Source organism: Raphanus sativus, unplaced genomic scaffold (assembly GCF_000801105.2).
Source record: "Raphanus sativus cultivar WK10039 unplaced genomic scaffold, ASM80110v3 Scaffold3014, whole genome shotgun sequence".
In the NCBI taxonomy this organism is placed as follows: domain Eukaryota; kingdom Viridiplantae; phylum Streptophyta; class Magnoliopsida; order Brassicales; family Brassicaceae; genus Raphanus; species Raphanus sativus.
In genome coordinates this window covers 99-12,717 of record NW_026618321.1, presented here as the reverse complement: position 1 = coordinate 12,717, position 12,619 = coordinate 99, and the positions used below count along the sequence as shown (strand labels likewise).

Genomic DNA, 12,619 nt, shown 5'->3' with positions numbered 1-12,619 from the left:
TCTCGTGGGGAGAAAAGCACAATTGGCGTGGAGTTTCCAGGTGGGGAAAAACATCGTTGTTGAACAAAAAGAAATGTTGTGCTGGATCGGCACCAGAAAGCTAAAAGGGATAGATTCACTACAGGAAATGTGGGTAGTAATAGCGCCCGAAAAGCGCTATGATTCATATTTAATAGCGCTTCCTTGGACGCTCTGACATCGCCCGTTATAAAAGGTCCGACCCTTTTAATAGCGGTTTTCCTTTGTGCTATTATTAAGTTTATAACAATAGCGCTTTTTTTTAATGCAATTGTTAATATTTATAATAACGTTTGACAAATGTTATTATAACCTAATAATTTGATTTTCCCAATAGCAAAGATAGCAAATGTTTCGTGTTATTAATTAGTTTTTTAATTATCCGGAAATTAATTAATAATAATTAGTGAATTGATTTGTTTTAATAATGAATTTCGAAATATGAAATAAAAAAATTTAAATTATTGAAAAACCAAAAAATAGTATAATTATTTAAATTCCATAACACAACATTATCACAATTATACAAACCATCACACAACCTATTAATCTACCACTAATAAACCTTCACAATCATCCCTAACATAAACACTATCATCATCTGAAGCTTCATCACCCATATCATCAACTTCTTGGACAGGTAAAGGAGCACCACCTAAATCCTCTTCTGTTTCCAACTCATGATAACCTCTAGGTGGTGCTCTCATAACAACATACCAATTTGAAGCATCATCCTCCCTAGAGTAGAAAACCTGTTTTGCTTGAGAAGGTAGAATGAATGGATCTTTCAAATAGGCTGCTTGGTTCATATGAAGGTTAACAAGAGTGAAGCCATCTTCTTCCTTCACACCATTCGCTGTGTTTGCCCAGTTGCATCTAAAGAGTGGCACTTTGAACATGTGATAGTCGATGACCAAAATCTCCTTTATCACTCCATAGTATGTAATCATATCCGCGACCTGTCTCATATCTCGAGCACTTGATCTACACATGCTAAAGGCTTCATAAGTTACTCCACTGTTTTGTGTCTTCAGCTTGACCGCATCAGTATGAAACCGTTGGCCATTGATGATGAATCCTTTATGTGCTAAAGCAACATTTCTTGGCCCAAATGCCAACCACCTTATCTCCTTAGAATGACTATCTGTTGAGTCTGAATGAATCTGCGACAGGAAATCAGAGCATGATCATCAAGCCGAGGTACTTGAATTATAATCAAAACATGATAATATATACCAGAAAACCAATCATCAATCTACAAGCTAACCAGTCATCAAAATACTAAAAATCCAGACAGTTCATCAAGCTATAAGCTACTCAGACATCAATTCACTAAAATCTGGACATGTTCTTCAAGATACAAGCTAACCAGGCATCATGATACAAGCTAACCAGTCATCAAAATAATCAAGAAAAGAATATGGAGTTTGAAACCTTATTTTTAAGCCATTCTGCAAAGTGGTCAGTATGGTATTTCCATAACAAAGTTTCATTTCTAGCCAATCGAGCATCCTTTGCTTGCAACTCTTCCAAATGCATCCTGATTTTAAATTAAACAACAGTATATGAAAATGAACTTATGAGTAAAACTAGTAGAAGAAACATAGAGAATTACTTACTCAAGAAATGGATCCAAAGATGCCATGTTCATTAGCACATAGCGATGTGCAATGTCTCTATCTTTATCTGAAAGGGTAACCTCTATACCCTTCTGCAGAGGTCGGCCTTCAACCACCATTGTGTCAGTCTCGACATCTTCATTACGATTAACTGCTTCTTGAACTGGTACTGAATCTTTAAGGAACTCTAAACAGAATGCAACGCATTCTCCAGCCAAATACGCCTCAGCCATACATGCTTCTGGCCTTGCATAATTCTTCACAAAAGCCTTTAGTGTTTTCATGTACCTATAACTCAGGAAATATGAATATAAGTCAAACATCATTGCGGAAAGTGCATATATTAAAGCAAATGAGTTAATCAAACCTTTCAAAGGGATACATCCAGCGGAAGTGAACTGGTCCTCCCAAGCGTGCCTCTTTTGATAGATGTATTGGTAGGTGAAACATGATATCAAAAAGGGCTGGAGGGAAGAAGCGCTCCAGCTGACACATTGTTTCCACAAACTCTGTTTCCATGGATATAAGTTTCTCTGGGTCAATGATGCGCTGACACAACCTATTGAAGTAACTGCATAATCTATTTATGGCTATCCTAGGACCCCTATGTAACAACCCTCTTAATGCAGCTGGTAACAAGTTCTGTACTAGGACATGATGATCATGCGACTTTAAACTACCAATATTTGGAGGGTTAACTGAAACACAATTCGCAATATTACCACAATAACCATCAGGACCTCTAAACTTAGCTAACCTTTGGCAAAAAATGGTCTTCTCTTTCTTCGATAACCAGTAGGCAGCAGGAGGTAAGTATGTTTTCTTTCCCCTCACCTCTGTGTGCAAGTGCTTTCTGATTCCAATATCTTCTAAGTCTTTTCTTGCTTTCAACCCATCTTTTGACTTCGCACTTTGCATCAACAGAGACAATATAGCATCAGACACATTCTTTTCTACGTGCATAACATCAATATTGTGACGAACAGGTAACTCCTAACACATTAAACAAGAAACTGTTAGGCATATTCATATACAACAATCACATAATATAAGTCAGTTACTATACTTTACCTTCCAGTAAGGTAGATCAAAGAATATTGATCTCTTCTTCCACCGCCATAGTTCATTTGATTCATCACACTCTTCTTCCACTACCCTCTCATCATCTTCCAACTCTAGTCTTTTCCTTTTTTTTTCCTTCTCTAGAGGTCTACCAAAATCATTCGTAAAAGCTTGTAGTGTTTCATATATCTCAGCGCCTGTTTGTATCCTATTCGCATTCACTTCCTCCACAGTGTTGTCAAACCAAGCTTTTTTATATCTGTAACGATGGCCAGGCGGTAGTCTCCTTCTGTTACCCATGTAGACAAACTTGCGGCTAAACTTAAGCCACCTTGCAGGTGTATCCTTTCCGCATACATTGCAGGCTTGTTTCCCCTTTACTTTACATCCAGACAGTGTTCCTAAGGCTGGATAGTCACTGATACTCCAAAGCAGCAAGGCTCTGAGATTAAAATTCTCCTTCGCAAATGAGTCATACACTTCAATACCCTCAGCCCACAAATCTTTTAGATCGTCTATCAGTGGTGCTAGGTAAACATCTATGTTATTACCAGGAGCAGTAGGACCAGGGATCAACAAAGTCAACATTATATTCTCAGCCTTCATACACATGGTTGGAGGCGTGTTATAGTTCACTAACAACACTGGCCATGTGCTGTGATTGGTGCTTTGCATGGAGAAAGGGTTCATCCCATCTGTGGAAATCCCAAGTCGAAGATTCCGTGGATCAGCAGCAAAGTCTGGCCATTTAGCATTCACTTGTGCCCAAGAGATAGAATCAACGGGGTGCCGCATTGTACCGTCTTCAGTGGCATTGGTATAGTGCCAACGCAGATCTTCAGCCATCCTCTTTGATCTAAACATCCTCCTAAACCTGTCCTTGATTGGAAAATATCTTAGGACCTTTGCCGGAATCCCCACCTTTATCTCATTACTGTGCTTATCCATTTCCCATCTTGAAACTTTGCATCTTGGACAGCTTTGTAGGTTCTCGTACTCCTTCCTATACAGTATGCAATCATTCTTGCAAGCATGGATATTGTCGTAGCCGAACCCAAAGATCTTCAGAAATTTCTTGATTGCAGCTAAACTCTTGGGAAGAACATTGTCTTCAGGTAGCAAATCCTCAAGTAAAACCAACAGCTGATCAAAGTAGTTCTCCGACACACCACTTTTAACCTTGAATCTGTAAAGTCCCATGATAGCTGAAACCTTTGTGTGCTTGAGACAACCCGAGTATAATGGCGTTTGAGCATCTCTTAGCTTTTTTGTAAACTCAAGTTCCTCTGGTGCTTCATCATCTTCGTTGTCAGTTGTCGGGTTTGGACCACCTTCGTCCATGGAGAATGCTGTCTTAAACAAATCAAATGCCTCTGTTTCACATTGAAGTACACTGTCTTCTGCAGAATCTCTTTTTTCACCATGAATACTCCAACGAGAACTCTTATACTTCTTATCCATACCCCTAATCACCAAATGCTCCACAATTTTATCCAGTGACTGATGGCTCAGATTGCGGCAGTCTCTACAAGGGCATAGCATTTCAAGAAGACTTCCCAATCTTCTTGCTGACGAATTCACGAAATTAGTTGCTCCTTCTGAATACTCGTGGCTATTCCTACAAGAATCAGACAAAATAAGTTAGCTTTCTTTTAATCGGCGAGTACAAGTGAGATCGAGAGATTGTAAGTTATACCTTGGAAGCCAAATCCACGTCTTATCCATTTGCGAATACAGGAACGGCTGGTTCGATCTTAGCTTTCTTTAGGGTTTGTTTAGGTCAAAGCTCGCGAGACAGAAACAGAAAGAGAGATGTTGTGTTCTGAAATTTTCCAACTGCAAACAGAGACAGAAAAAAATGAACGGCTGTGATCAAAGATTTGGAGAGCAATCGGACGGTCTATGATTAATCCGAGTGCAATCTTAGTAGTTGCTCCTTATTGGTTCAGAAAAGAACGGCTCAGATCAAAGTTACCAACACGAATCAATGGTATAGGATTAATCCGTGTGCAATTAAAAAGAATGGCTAAGATTGAATTTGGCGAAACACATCCATCGGCCTATGGTTTGCCACGTCTGCAATCTTGGAGGTTACTCCTCATTGGCTCAGTATATTAATTTCGTTTGAAATCTTAAAATTAATATATATATAGGATTTCGAAGCAAAAAAAAATTAAATTAAATCTTAAAAATTAAAATATCAGTATTCTAATTTTTTAAAAAAAAAATCGTATACATAAAAATATTTTATGTGAGCTTTTATAAAATTGATCAATCTAGCTCATATGTTCACAAACACTACTACTTATTTGTATGTACAAAGACTTTAGGGTATAGGGTTTGAACAAATGAGTGTTTATAAAATTTATAACTAACTAGTTTTATGAAATTAAGATTACAATATCCTTTTTATAAAGAACAAAATTGTGAAATCAAGAACAATTAGGGTATAGGGTATATGTTTGTACTTTAGGGTTTAGGGATTTCACTTTAGGGTATATGGTTTTAATTTTGGTCTTATCACCTGTGGTTTTAATTTTTAAAACTTATGGTTTAATGTAAAATTATGCACTTTAGGGTATAGGGTTTAACAAGCTAAACATTTTCACACACAACCATTAATCATAATATCACACATAATATTTGTTTTTGTCAGTTAACCATAACATAATATTACACATGATTTAACCGATCATAAAAGTACTTTAAAATTCTATCACACACTAGAAATACATTGCCGACATAACAACTTGAAAACTGTTTCAGACGACATGTTTAGACAAACTTGATTTTGTCATTTGGCCATGCCACAACCGAACCCATTGCATCAGATATGTATTCAATCTCTGAATTTGGCCTCCAGACTTTTGCATCATCGATCTTAGCCACATCAATCCACACCTTGCTTGCATTTGGACCTAGGAGTACAAAGTGGCACAACTCATTCGGATCCGTTGAAGCTACTCTTCCTTCAGCTACCTTACGTCCAGAGTTGTTGCAATCCAAGAGAATACACTTCTGCTTCGGACTTCTGGTCGAACTAGTGCTGCCTGGACTCTACAACTCAAACAAGACGACATAAGCAAGTTCCAACATCAATTAAGGACTCAACATCAATCATCATACAAATAAATAAATTAACTTCATGTTAACAACATACCACTGCTTTTTTCTTGGCTGGTTTCGAAGGTGATGCTATTTTCTTGCCTGCACATTTAGTAGGTGTTACTTCTGTAGCAGGTGTAGGCATGACTTCAACCTTCAGGACTGGCCATGCTATTTTCTCGCTAAGTGCATCACCAATCAAGAACATATCAGCGGTTGGCCTCCACAAATAAGCCTGATCATTGAACACCTTCACAACTTCGATACTAACAGCATTGGGACCTAGAGGTATATTGTTAAGCATCTCTTTGGGCTTAGAAGAGCACATGAGACCTTCAGCAATAACCTCATCCTCGTCGTTGGTCCAATCATAGATCTTGCATCTTCGAGATTCACCTTCCTTGCTTTGCTAAAATGCAAGAAGGTAATGACTAGAGATAACTCAATTGTTGTAAGAAGAAAATAAGGTACAAAAATTTACCATGGATACATCTTCAGAGCAGTTTGTATCCCTATCCAAGATCACTTTATCCATTGGCCAAGCTATCTTGTATCCCACAGCTTCATCAAGAGTTAACACGTCTGTTGTAGGCCTCCAAAGTGAAGCTACTGAGCTTAGTGCAGACTTAACTACGATAGCCACTGCATTAGGACCAATTGGTATACGACCAATTTTGTACTTCGGTTCATCAGAGCAGAATTCTCCTTCACCAACAACAACATCCTCTGATTCAATCCAATCGAGTATTTGTACTCTGACTCCTACTTTGAATCCACCACTACTCTCAGATGCTTCAGCATCATCATTATTTTTCTGAAAGAAGGCAAAGGAAATCGTAAATGTCTTAAAACTAATTGACCAAATGTAATGAAAAGGATTACCTTCTTCCCAACTAAGTCTTGCACCATCCCCTTTAACTCTTGAATCTCAGTTTTCATTTCTGCAATCTTTGCGTCTCTAAAATGCAGATATGCTAGCTTAGTAGCCGTAATCCCTCTACCAAACCCCCTTACTCGTCCAGGTTTGTCTTTTCCCAAAACCTTGCTTACAGCATCTTCCCTTATGTTATCAGCAGCTGATGTTGAGTCCATCTGACTGTCAAGTGACTGTATTTGTTCCTGATACATTCATTTAAACACAAAATAATTCATTGACATAATCTATTAATTATACCCAATATATAACTTGCATAATTCTTACAATAGTCTCAGCAAACTGTGGCTTCACAGGTCTGCCATCAGCATGAGTGTGTCCCGCAATCCAAACCTTCGATCTACTCACCTTACTTGGGTCTTTACTCCTTTTTTTCTATATAAAAACAGACATATCTCAGTACCAGTTTAATCTAACAAGCTGAAGATGTTTGACTACTCTTTTACCATATCATCAGCTAAACGAAGCATCCCTTTGCGGCTAGTGGTGTGAGGAATCTGATTTCTTCTCATCGCTCTGTACTTGTTACTCGTTTCCTACAATATAAATATGACAGTGATTAAATCTATCAGATATGACCTTTAAGGATGAAACTTACTTAGTTGTAGATAACTCACCGTGAAAGATTTGGTAGTTTTACTCTTAACCCAAGAGTTCCACACTTGAATGGATGGGATGTTGCTCGGTTTTAAAGCTATTCTCTCAGCTGCAGTCTTCGCCACACGTACTTGTGACACCAGCCTCGACTTCCCAGCCCTCCACACATTTCCAAGCTGCTTGAAAATAACAGCTTTCTGCCAATCTTCTTGCAAGTTAAATCTCCCCTGCATCACAATAAGCAAGTTAAACATGTTATAATTTCATCTTGCGGTTCAACAAAACATACTAATGTATATATACAAACCTGAATTTCTTCCCACATTGTTGCTTTAGTCGCTGCATCAAGATTTCTCCAATCAGCGAGTGTAACCGGAACATGTTCCCTCACAAGAGGACCAAGAAAAGACGATAGTGTTACTGAACCAGGTCCAATATGCTCACCAATGTCATTGAATGTGACCATAATCTTATCATTGGGATTTTCAGCCACTCTGCGCAACTTTGTTGGTCCTCTTTTATTTTTTTTTTGAACTTCCTCCCCTCCTAGCTCAACTCCTTCAGTACTAGGAATCTCATCATCTTGCGCAGTGCCATCTTCTTCCATATCGCGAGCTTCTTCTTCATTCCCTTTCTCATTGAGAACTCCATCATCTTCCATATTGGCCTGTTCGTCTTCATTCTCTTTCCCATTGCCATCTCCATCTTCTTCAGCCTCTTTCCCATTGCCATCTCCATCTTCTTCAGCCTCTTTCCCATTGCCATCTCCATCTTCTTCAGCCTCTTTCCCATTGAGTACATCTTCTACCTCATCAACTCGGGGAATATATTCAGGTGTAACATCTTCTAGCTCATCATCATCATCATCAGGTGTAACATCTTCTAGCTCATCATCATCTTGAGCAGCCACTTTCTTGATTCTACTACTTCTTCTCGTTGGCGTTAGAACTAAACTCTTTTTAGGGGAAGCCGTTTTCTTTGCTGTAGCTTTCTTCACTTTTAGTTGCGGTCTCTTGTCCTCCAAGCCTTGATCTACTACCTCCAAGCCTTGATTACGTCTACTCCGACGAGAACCAACTTTTCCTCCTCCTCTTGTCTTTGCCATTTCTGAAACTAATAAAGAAATCCAAAATCAAATCGAAACCCACAATCATATTCAAAATCTAAACCGAACAAACCCATAATCGAATCATGTGTTAACGCGGACATGCATGTGAAAAGAGATTCGAATCGAAGAGATACGATCAAATAGAACCCCAAAATCAAAGAGATTCGATGAAATTTTCTAATCTAAACCCACTATTGAAAGTTTCTAATCTAAACTCAGAATCAAATCGAAACTCATACCAATTGAAGCTTCCACTCGAGAGAACTCTGAAGAACTTTGATGAGTCTCGGTTTCGATTTCGAGGAATGTGAAGAGAGTGAAGTGAAGAGAAATGGGTTTCGATTTAAATACTTAGGGTTATTTTTAATATATTTTTCATATACGATAGCATTTATTTTTTTATTTGCAATGGTAAGGCGCCTCCACTTACCAAATTAACGCGGCTGGATTATTTTATTTTGCCGCGTCTACAGAGATAGCTTATACATTCCAAAAACGCTATTATAAAGGCCCGTGTTGAAATACAATAGCAGAGACGCAAAAACCGCTATGCTACGACGCTATTAATACCCACATTTCCTGTAGTGATTGTTGATGTAAAGATGTCCGCCCTGAAGTAGTCGTTGACATAGTTGCTGAAGCAGACGTCGTGTTAAGTGGTGAAGACCATGTGGAGTCAAGGTGTTGAGCTGGAGTTGTGTAGACTTGGAGAGCAAACGTGTATCTTGGAGAAAAGGCAAAGAGGAATAAACTTGGGTAGCAAGTTTATGACTTAAAAGAAGAGGAATAAGTGCATTCCAAGAAAAGGAAAGTTACACTTATTGATATGGAAGATGTCCATATTGTGGTTCCTTGGAGACTAGGGTTTCGGGAACGTGGAGACTAATATAAGATAGCTATGGGGTCGTCTGTAGAGAGACAGAGACACAGAGGCTAATCTTATAGAGAGAGAGAAGCACTTGGAAGTGTTCTGGGTCGTGCTGAAGTAGGAGCTGAAGTACTTAACGGTAGAGAGACATAAGCGGATAGTTTAGGATCTTTCAATAGCAGCTGTTAGAGTGTTAACAGGCTAGCGAAGCTGATTAAGCAGATCTTGTAATTAAGTGTAAAAGGCGATTTCTAATAAAACTATTGGTGTGTGTTTGTGTATTTTGTCTCTTTTGGTTTACTTTCTGTACTCAGAAGTTTATATCCTTTAAACAATAAAATATTTTAGTTAGGTTAAAAAGGGTTGACATGGTCCAAATAAGAAGAAAAGAAGTTCACGAAAAGTCCATTTGAATAACCAGTAAGATTGGAGCTCCAAATGGACGAAGTTACAAGTTACTTTGACGAGTAAAATATACTAAGAATGAAGACCTAGTCGAACGTTGGTACAGCAGCCCCTTTTGTCCTATAAATACATAGGTTTTTTAACCTCTCGTAATATCTCACAATAAAAGTATCCACATAATATCTTATAATCAAAGTTATATCTTCTCAAGTATCGATAAATTGCCTTCTGTTAGATGCAAATGGAGAGCCCAAAATCACCTCTTCAACCCCCAACTTATGGAAACTTAGTCACAATCCTTAGCATCGATGGTGGTGGCATTAGAGGGATTATTCCTGCCACTATCCTTGCTTTTTTGGAATCGGAACTTCAGGTATATTTGTCCTACCTAACTATATATCACATGGATAACACTTACTTCTATTTGGTCAACTCTAATAATGAGCTTTCGAGTTAATACAAATTTGCAATATAATATTTTTATTTGATACTTATGGAATTATGGACATCTTATAACTCTATACATACATGGATGTGCAGAAACTGGACGGAGACCAAGCAAGACTTGCAGACTACTTTGATGTTATGGCAGGAACAAGCACCGGTGGACTGGTTACAGCCATGCTAACTGCTCCCAATAAGGAAGGCCGACCCTTGTTTGCAGCCTCTGAGATTAAAGAATTTTATCTTGAGCACTGCCCAAAAATCTTTCCTCAAGATCATTTCCCATTCTCTGCCACCAAGAACTTGCTGAAGTCTTTGACTGGTCCCAAGTATGATGGTGAATACCTTCATCGACTTATCCATGCCAAATTGGGTGATACAAGGTTGCATCAAACACTTACTAACGTTGTCATTCCAACTTTCGATATAAAGCATCTTCAACCTACTATATTTAGTAGTTACGAGGTTTGATATGCTTTTTATGTCTAATCAGATACTACGATATGTTCAAATATACAAAACTTTTGATACAATAAAGAAACTATCTGTCAGGTGAAGACAAATCCTCTCAAGAACGCAACCCTCGCTGACATAACAATCTCAACTTCAGCAGCGCCTACATACTTGCCTGCCCATTTCTTCGAAACCCATGATTCAGCCGGAAACGTGAAAGAATACAATCTTATTGACGGGGGAGTTGCAGCTAACAATCCGGTAAATAACAGAGATATGAAATTATAGTCATTGTAGCTTTCAACATTATTAAAATAAGAATCTATACAATAACAGTAAAAAGGAATTATCTATCAACTTAGTCTAGCATTTCATGGCCTTGATTGTTAAAGCTCTACGTAGTACGGTTTGTATGAAACAAATATCTACATTTCCTTTCTTTTTTTTTGTCATACAAACCGTACTACGCAGAGCTTTAACAATCAAGGCCATGAAATGCTAGACTAAGTTGATACAAATTTCCTTTTTACTGTTAATTAATTAAAATAAATTAATTAATTGAATTAGCATCTACATTGAAGATTTTAAATTTTCTTTATGTTTCCGGCTGGGTTTTCATTATTATAATATATAAATTGTATTAAAACATTGAATTACGATGGTAGAAAGTTCAAGCATTTATTTTATTTTATTTTATATGGAACTCATTAGTTGACCCAAAAGAAACTCATCCAGGCATTAATATCTATAGAAGGATTGTCTAATACTATACCATTTATAATATAGGCTTTGGTGGCCATTGGGGAGGTGACAAAAGAAATAACAAGAGGGAGCAGTGACTTTTTCCCCATAAGACCAAATGATTACGGAAGGTTTCTTGTGCTTTCTCTTGGAACTGGAACTCGTAAATCAGAAGAGAAATTCAACGCAAATGAAGTAGCTGGATGGGGAATGTTGAGTTGGTTAACACACGACAACTCTACACCTCTCATTGATGCTTTCATGCAAGCTAGTTCCGATATGGTTGATTTTCATCTCTCTGCCGTTTTTCGAGCTCTTCACTCTGAAGCCAATTATATACGAATCCAGGTGCCAAAAATCAGCTCACTATCCTTTTCCTTTTCTTTGTCGCCATATTTATAACAATTGCTTTGAATTATACAGGATGATACATTAAATGGGGATGCTGCTTCTGTTGATATTTCTACCGTTGAGAATCTCGACATTCTCGCCAAGACAGGAGATGAACTTCTCAAGAAACATGTTTCAAGAGTCAATCTTGAGTCGGGATGTAACGAAAATGCTTATGAAGTGACCAATGAAAAGGCCCTTATAAAGTATATGAGACATAAATTTTGCATTTGATATCTGAATCATTCATATTTACATGATTATAAATTTTGTGTTAATATATTTAAATTTTGGCTGTGAAGGTTAGCAGGAATACTATCAAAAGAAAAGATGATCCGAGACTCGCGATCTCCTCATGGAAAGGCGCCAAATAGGAAATAAAATATCATTAGTTTATCCTTTCTCTAATTATTTTGTTAATGCTTATTTTTCTTATCTGTTGTTGATGACTTGTTTGGTTCACTAACGCAAGTTTATTTTTATAATAATAAAGATTGTCGCTCATTGTAGTTACTTGTAAGATTGTATCTTCTATCATTTGAATAAAGTCTGTTGCATATTGTGGATAGTACTACGTGTTCAAGTGCATATAGAATATGTATGAGCAGAATACATAGAAACTAGGGTGAGATTCGCACTCTGCGCTAGGGCGCGGAGTGAGATAAAAAAAATTAAATTTTAAAATTTTATTTTCTAACATTATGTATTTTATAAAATTAAAACAATACAATGTAAAAGTATTAAATTTTAATAAATATAATATAATCGGTCAGTACATAAGATATTGAATTTTTTTTTGGAAATATGAAATGTTGTGTTTTCCTGTTCCAAATAGATTATAGGGAATTATCTAGAATTTAGAAATACATATTTTT

The 12,619-nt window shown here is 37.4% G+C and overlaps 2 protein-coding genes across 2 annotated transcripts; one reads left to right on the top strand and one right to left on the bottom strand.

The window, feature by feature from the left end:
• Nucleotides 1-563: 563 nt before the first annotated feature.
• Nucleotides 564-4,424, bottom strand: LOC130506230 (uncharacterized). Its single transcript, XM_057000863.1, has 6 exons — nt 4,396-4,424; nt 2,709-4,317; nt 2,005-2,630; nt 1,638-1,925; nt 1,453-1,558; nt 564-1,181 (listed from the first exon to the last, which is right to left on the bottom strand). Exons 1-6 carry the CDS (start codon nt 4,422-4,424, stop codon nt 564-566), a joined length of 3,276 nt encoding a protein of 1,091 aa, XP_056856843.1.
• A 5,459-nt stretch (nt 4,425-9,883) lies between these two features.
• On the top strand, nt 9,884-12,312 carry LOC130506231 (patatin-like protein 2). The gene is made up of 6 exons (XM_057000864.1): nt 9,884-10,089; nt 10,257-10,625; nt 10,713-10,874; nt 11,400-11,702; nt 11,778-11,950; nt 12,047-12,312. Exons 1-6 carry the CDS (start codon nt 9,952-9,954, stop codon nt 12,123-12,125), a joined length of 1,224 nt encoding a protein of 407 aa, XP_056856844.1. The 5' UTR covers nt 9,884-9,951; the 3' UTR covers nt 12,126-12,312.
• The last annotated feature ends 307 nt before the right edge of the window (nt 12,313-12,619 follow it).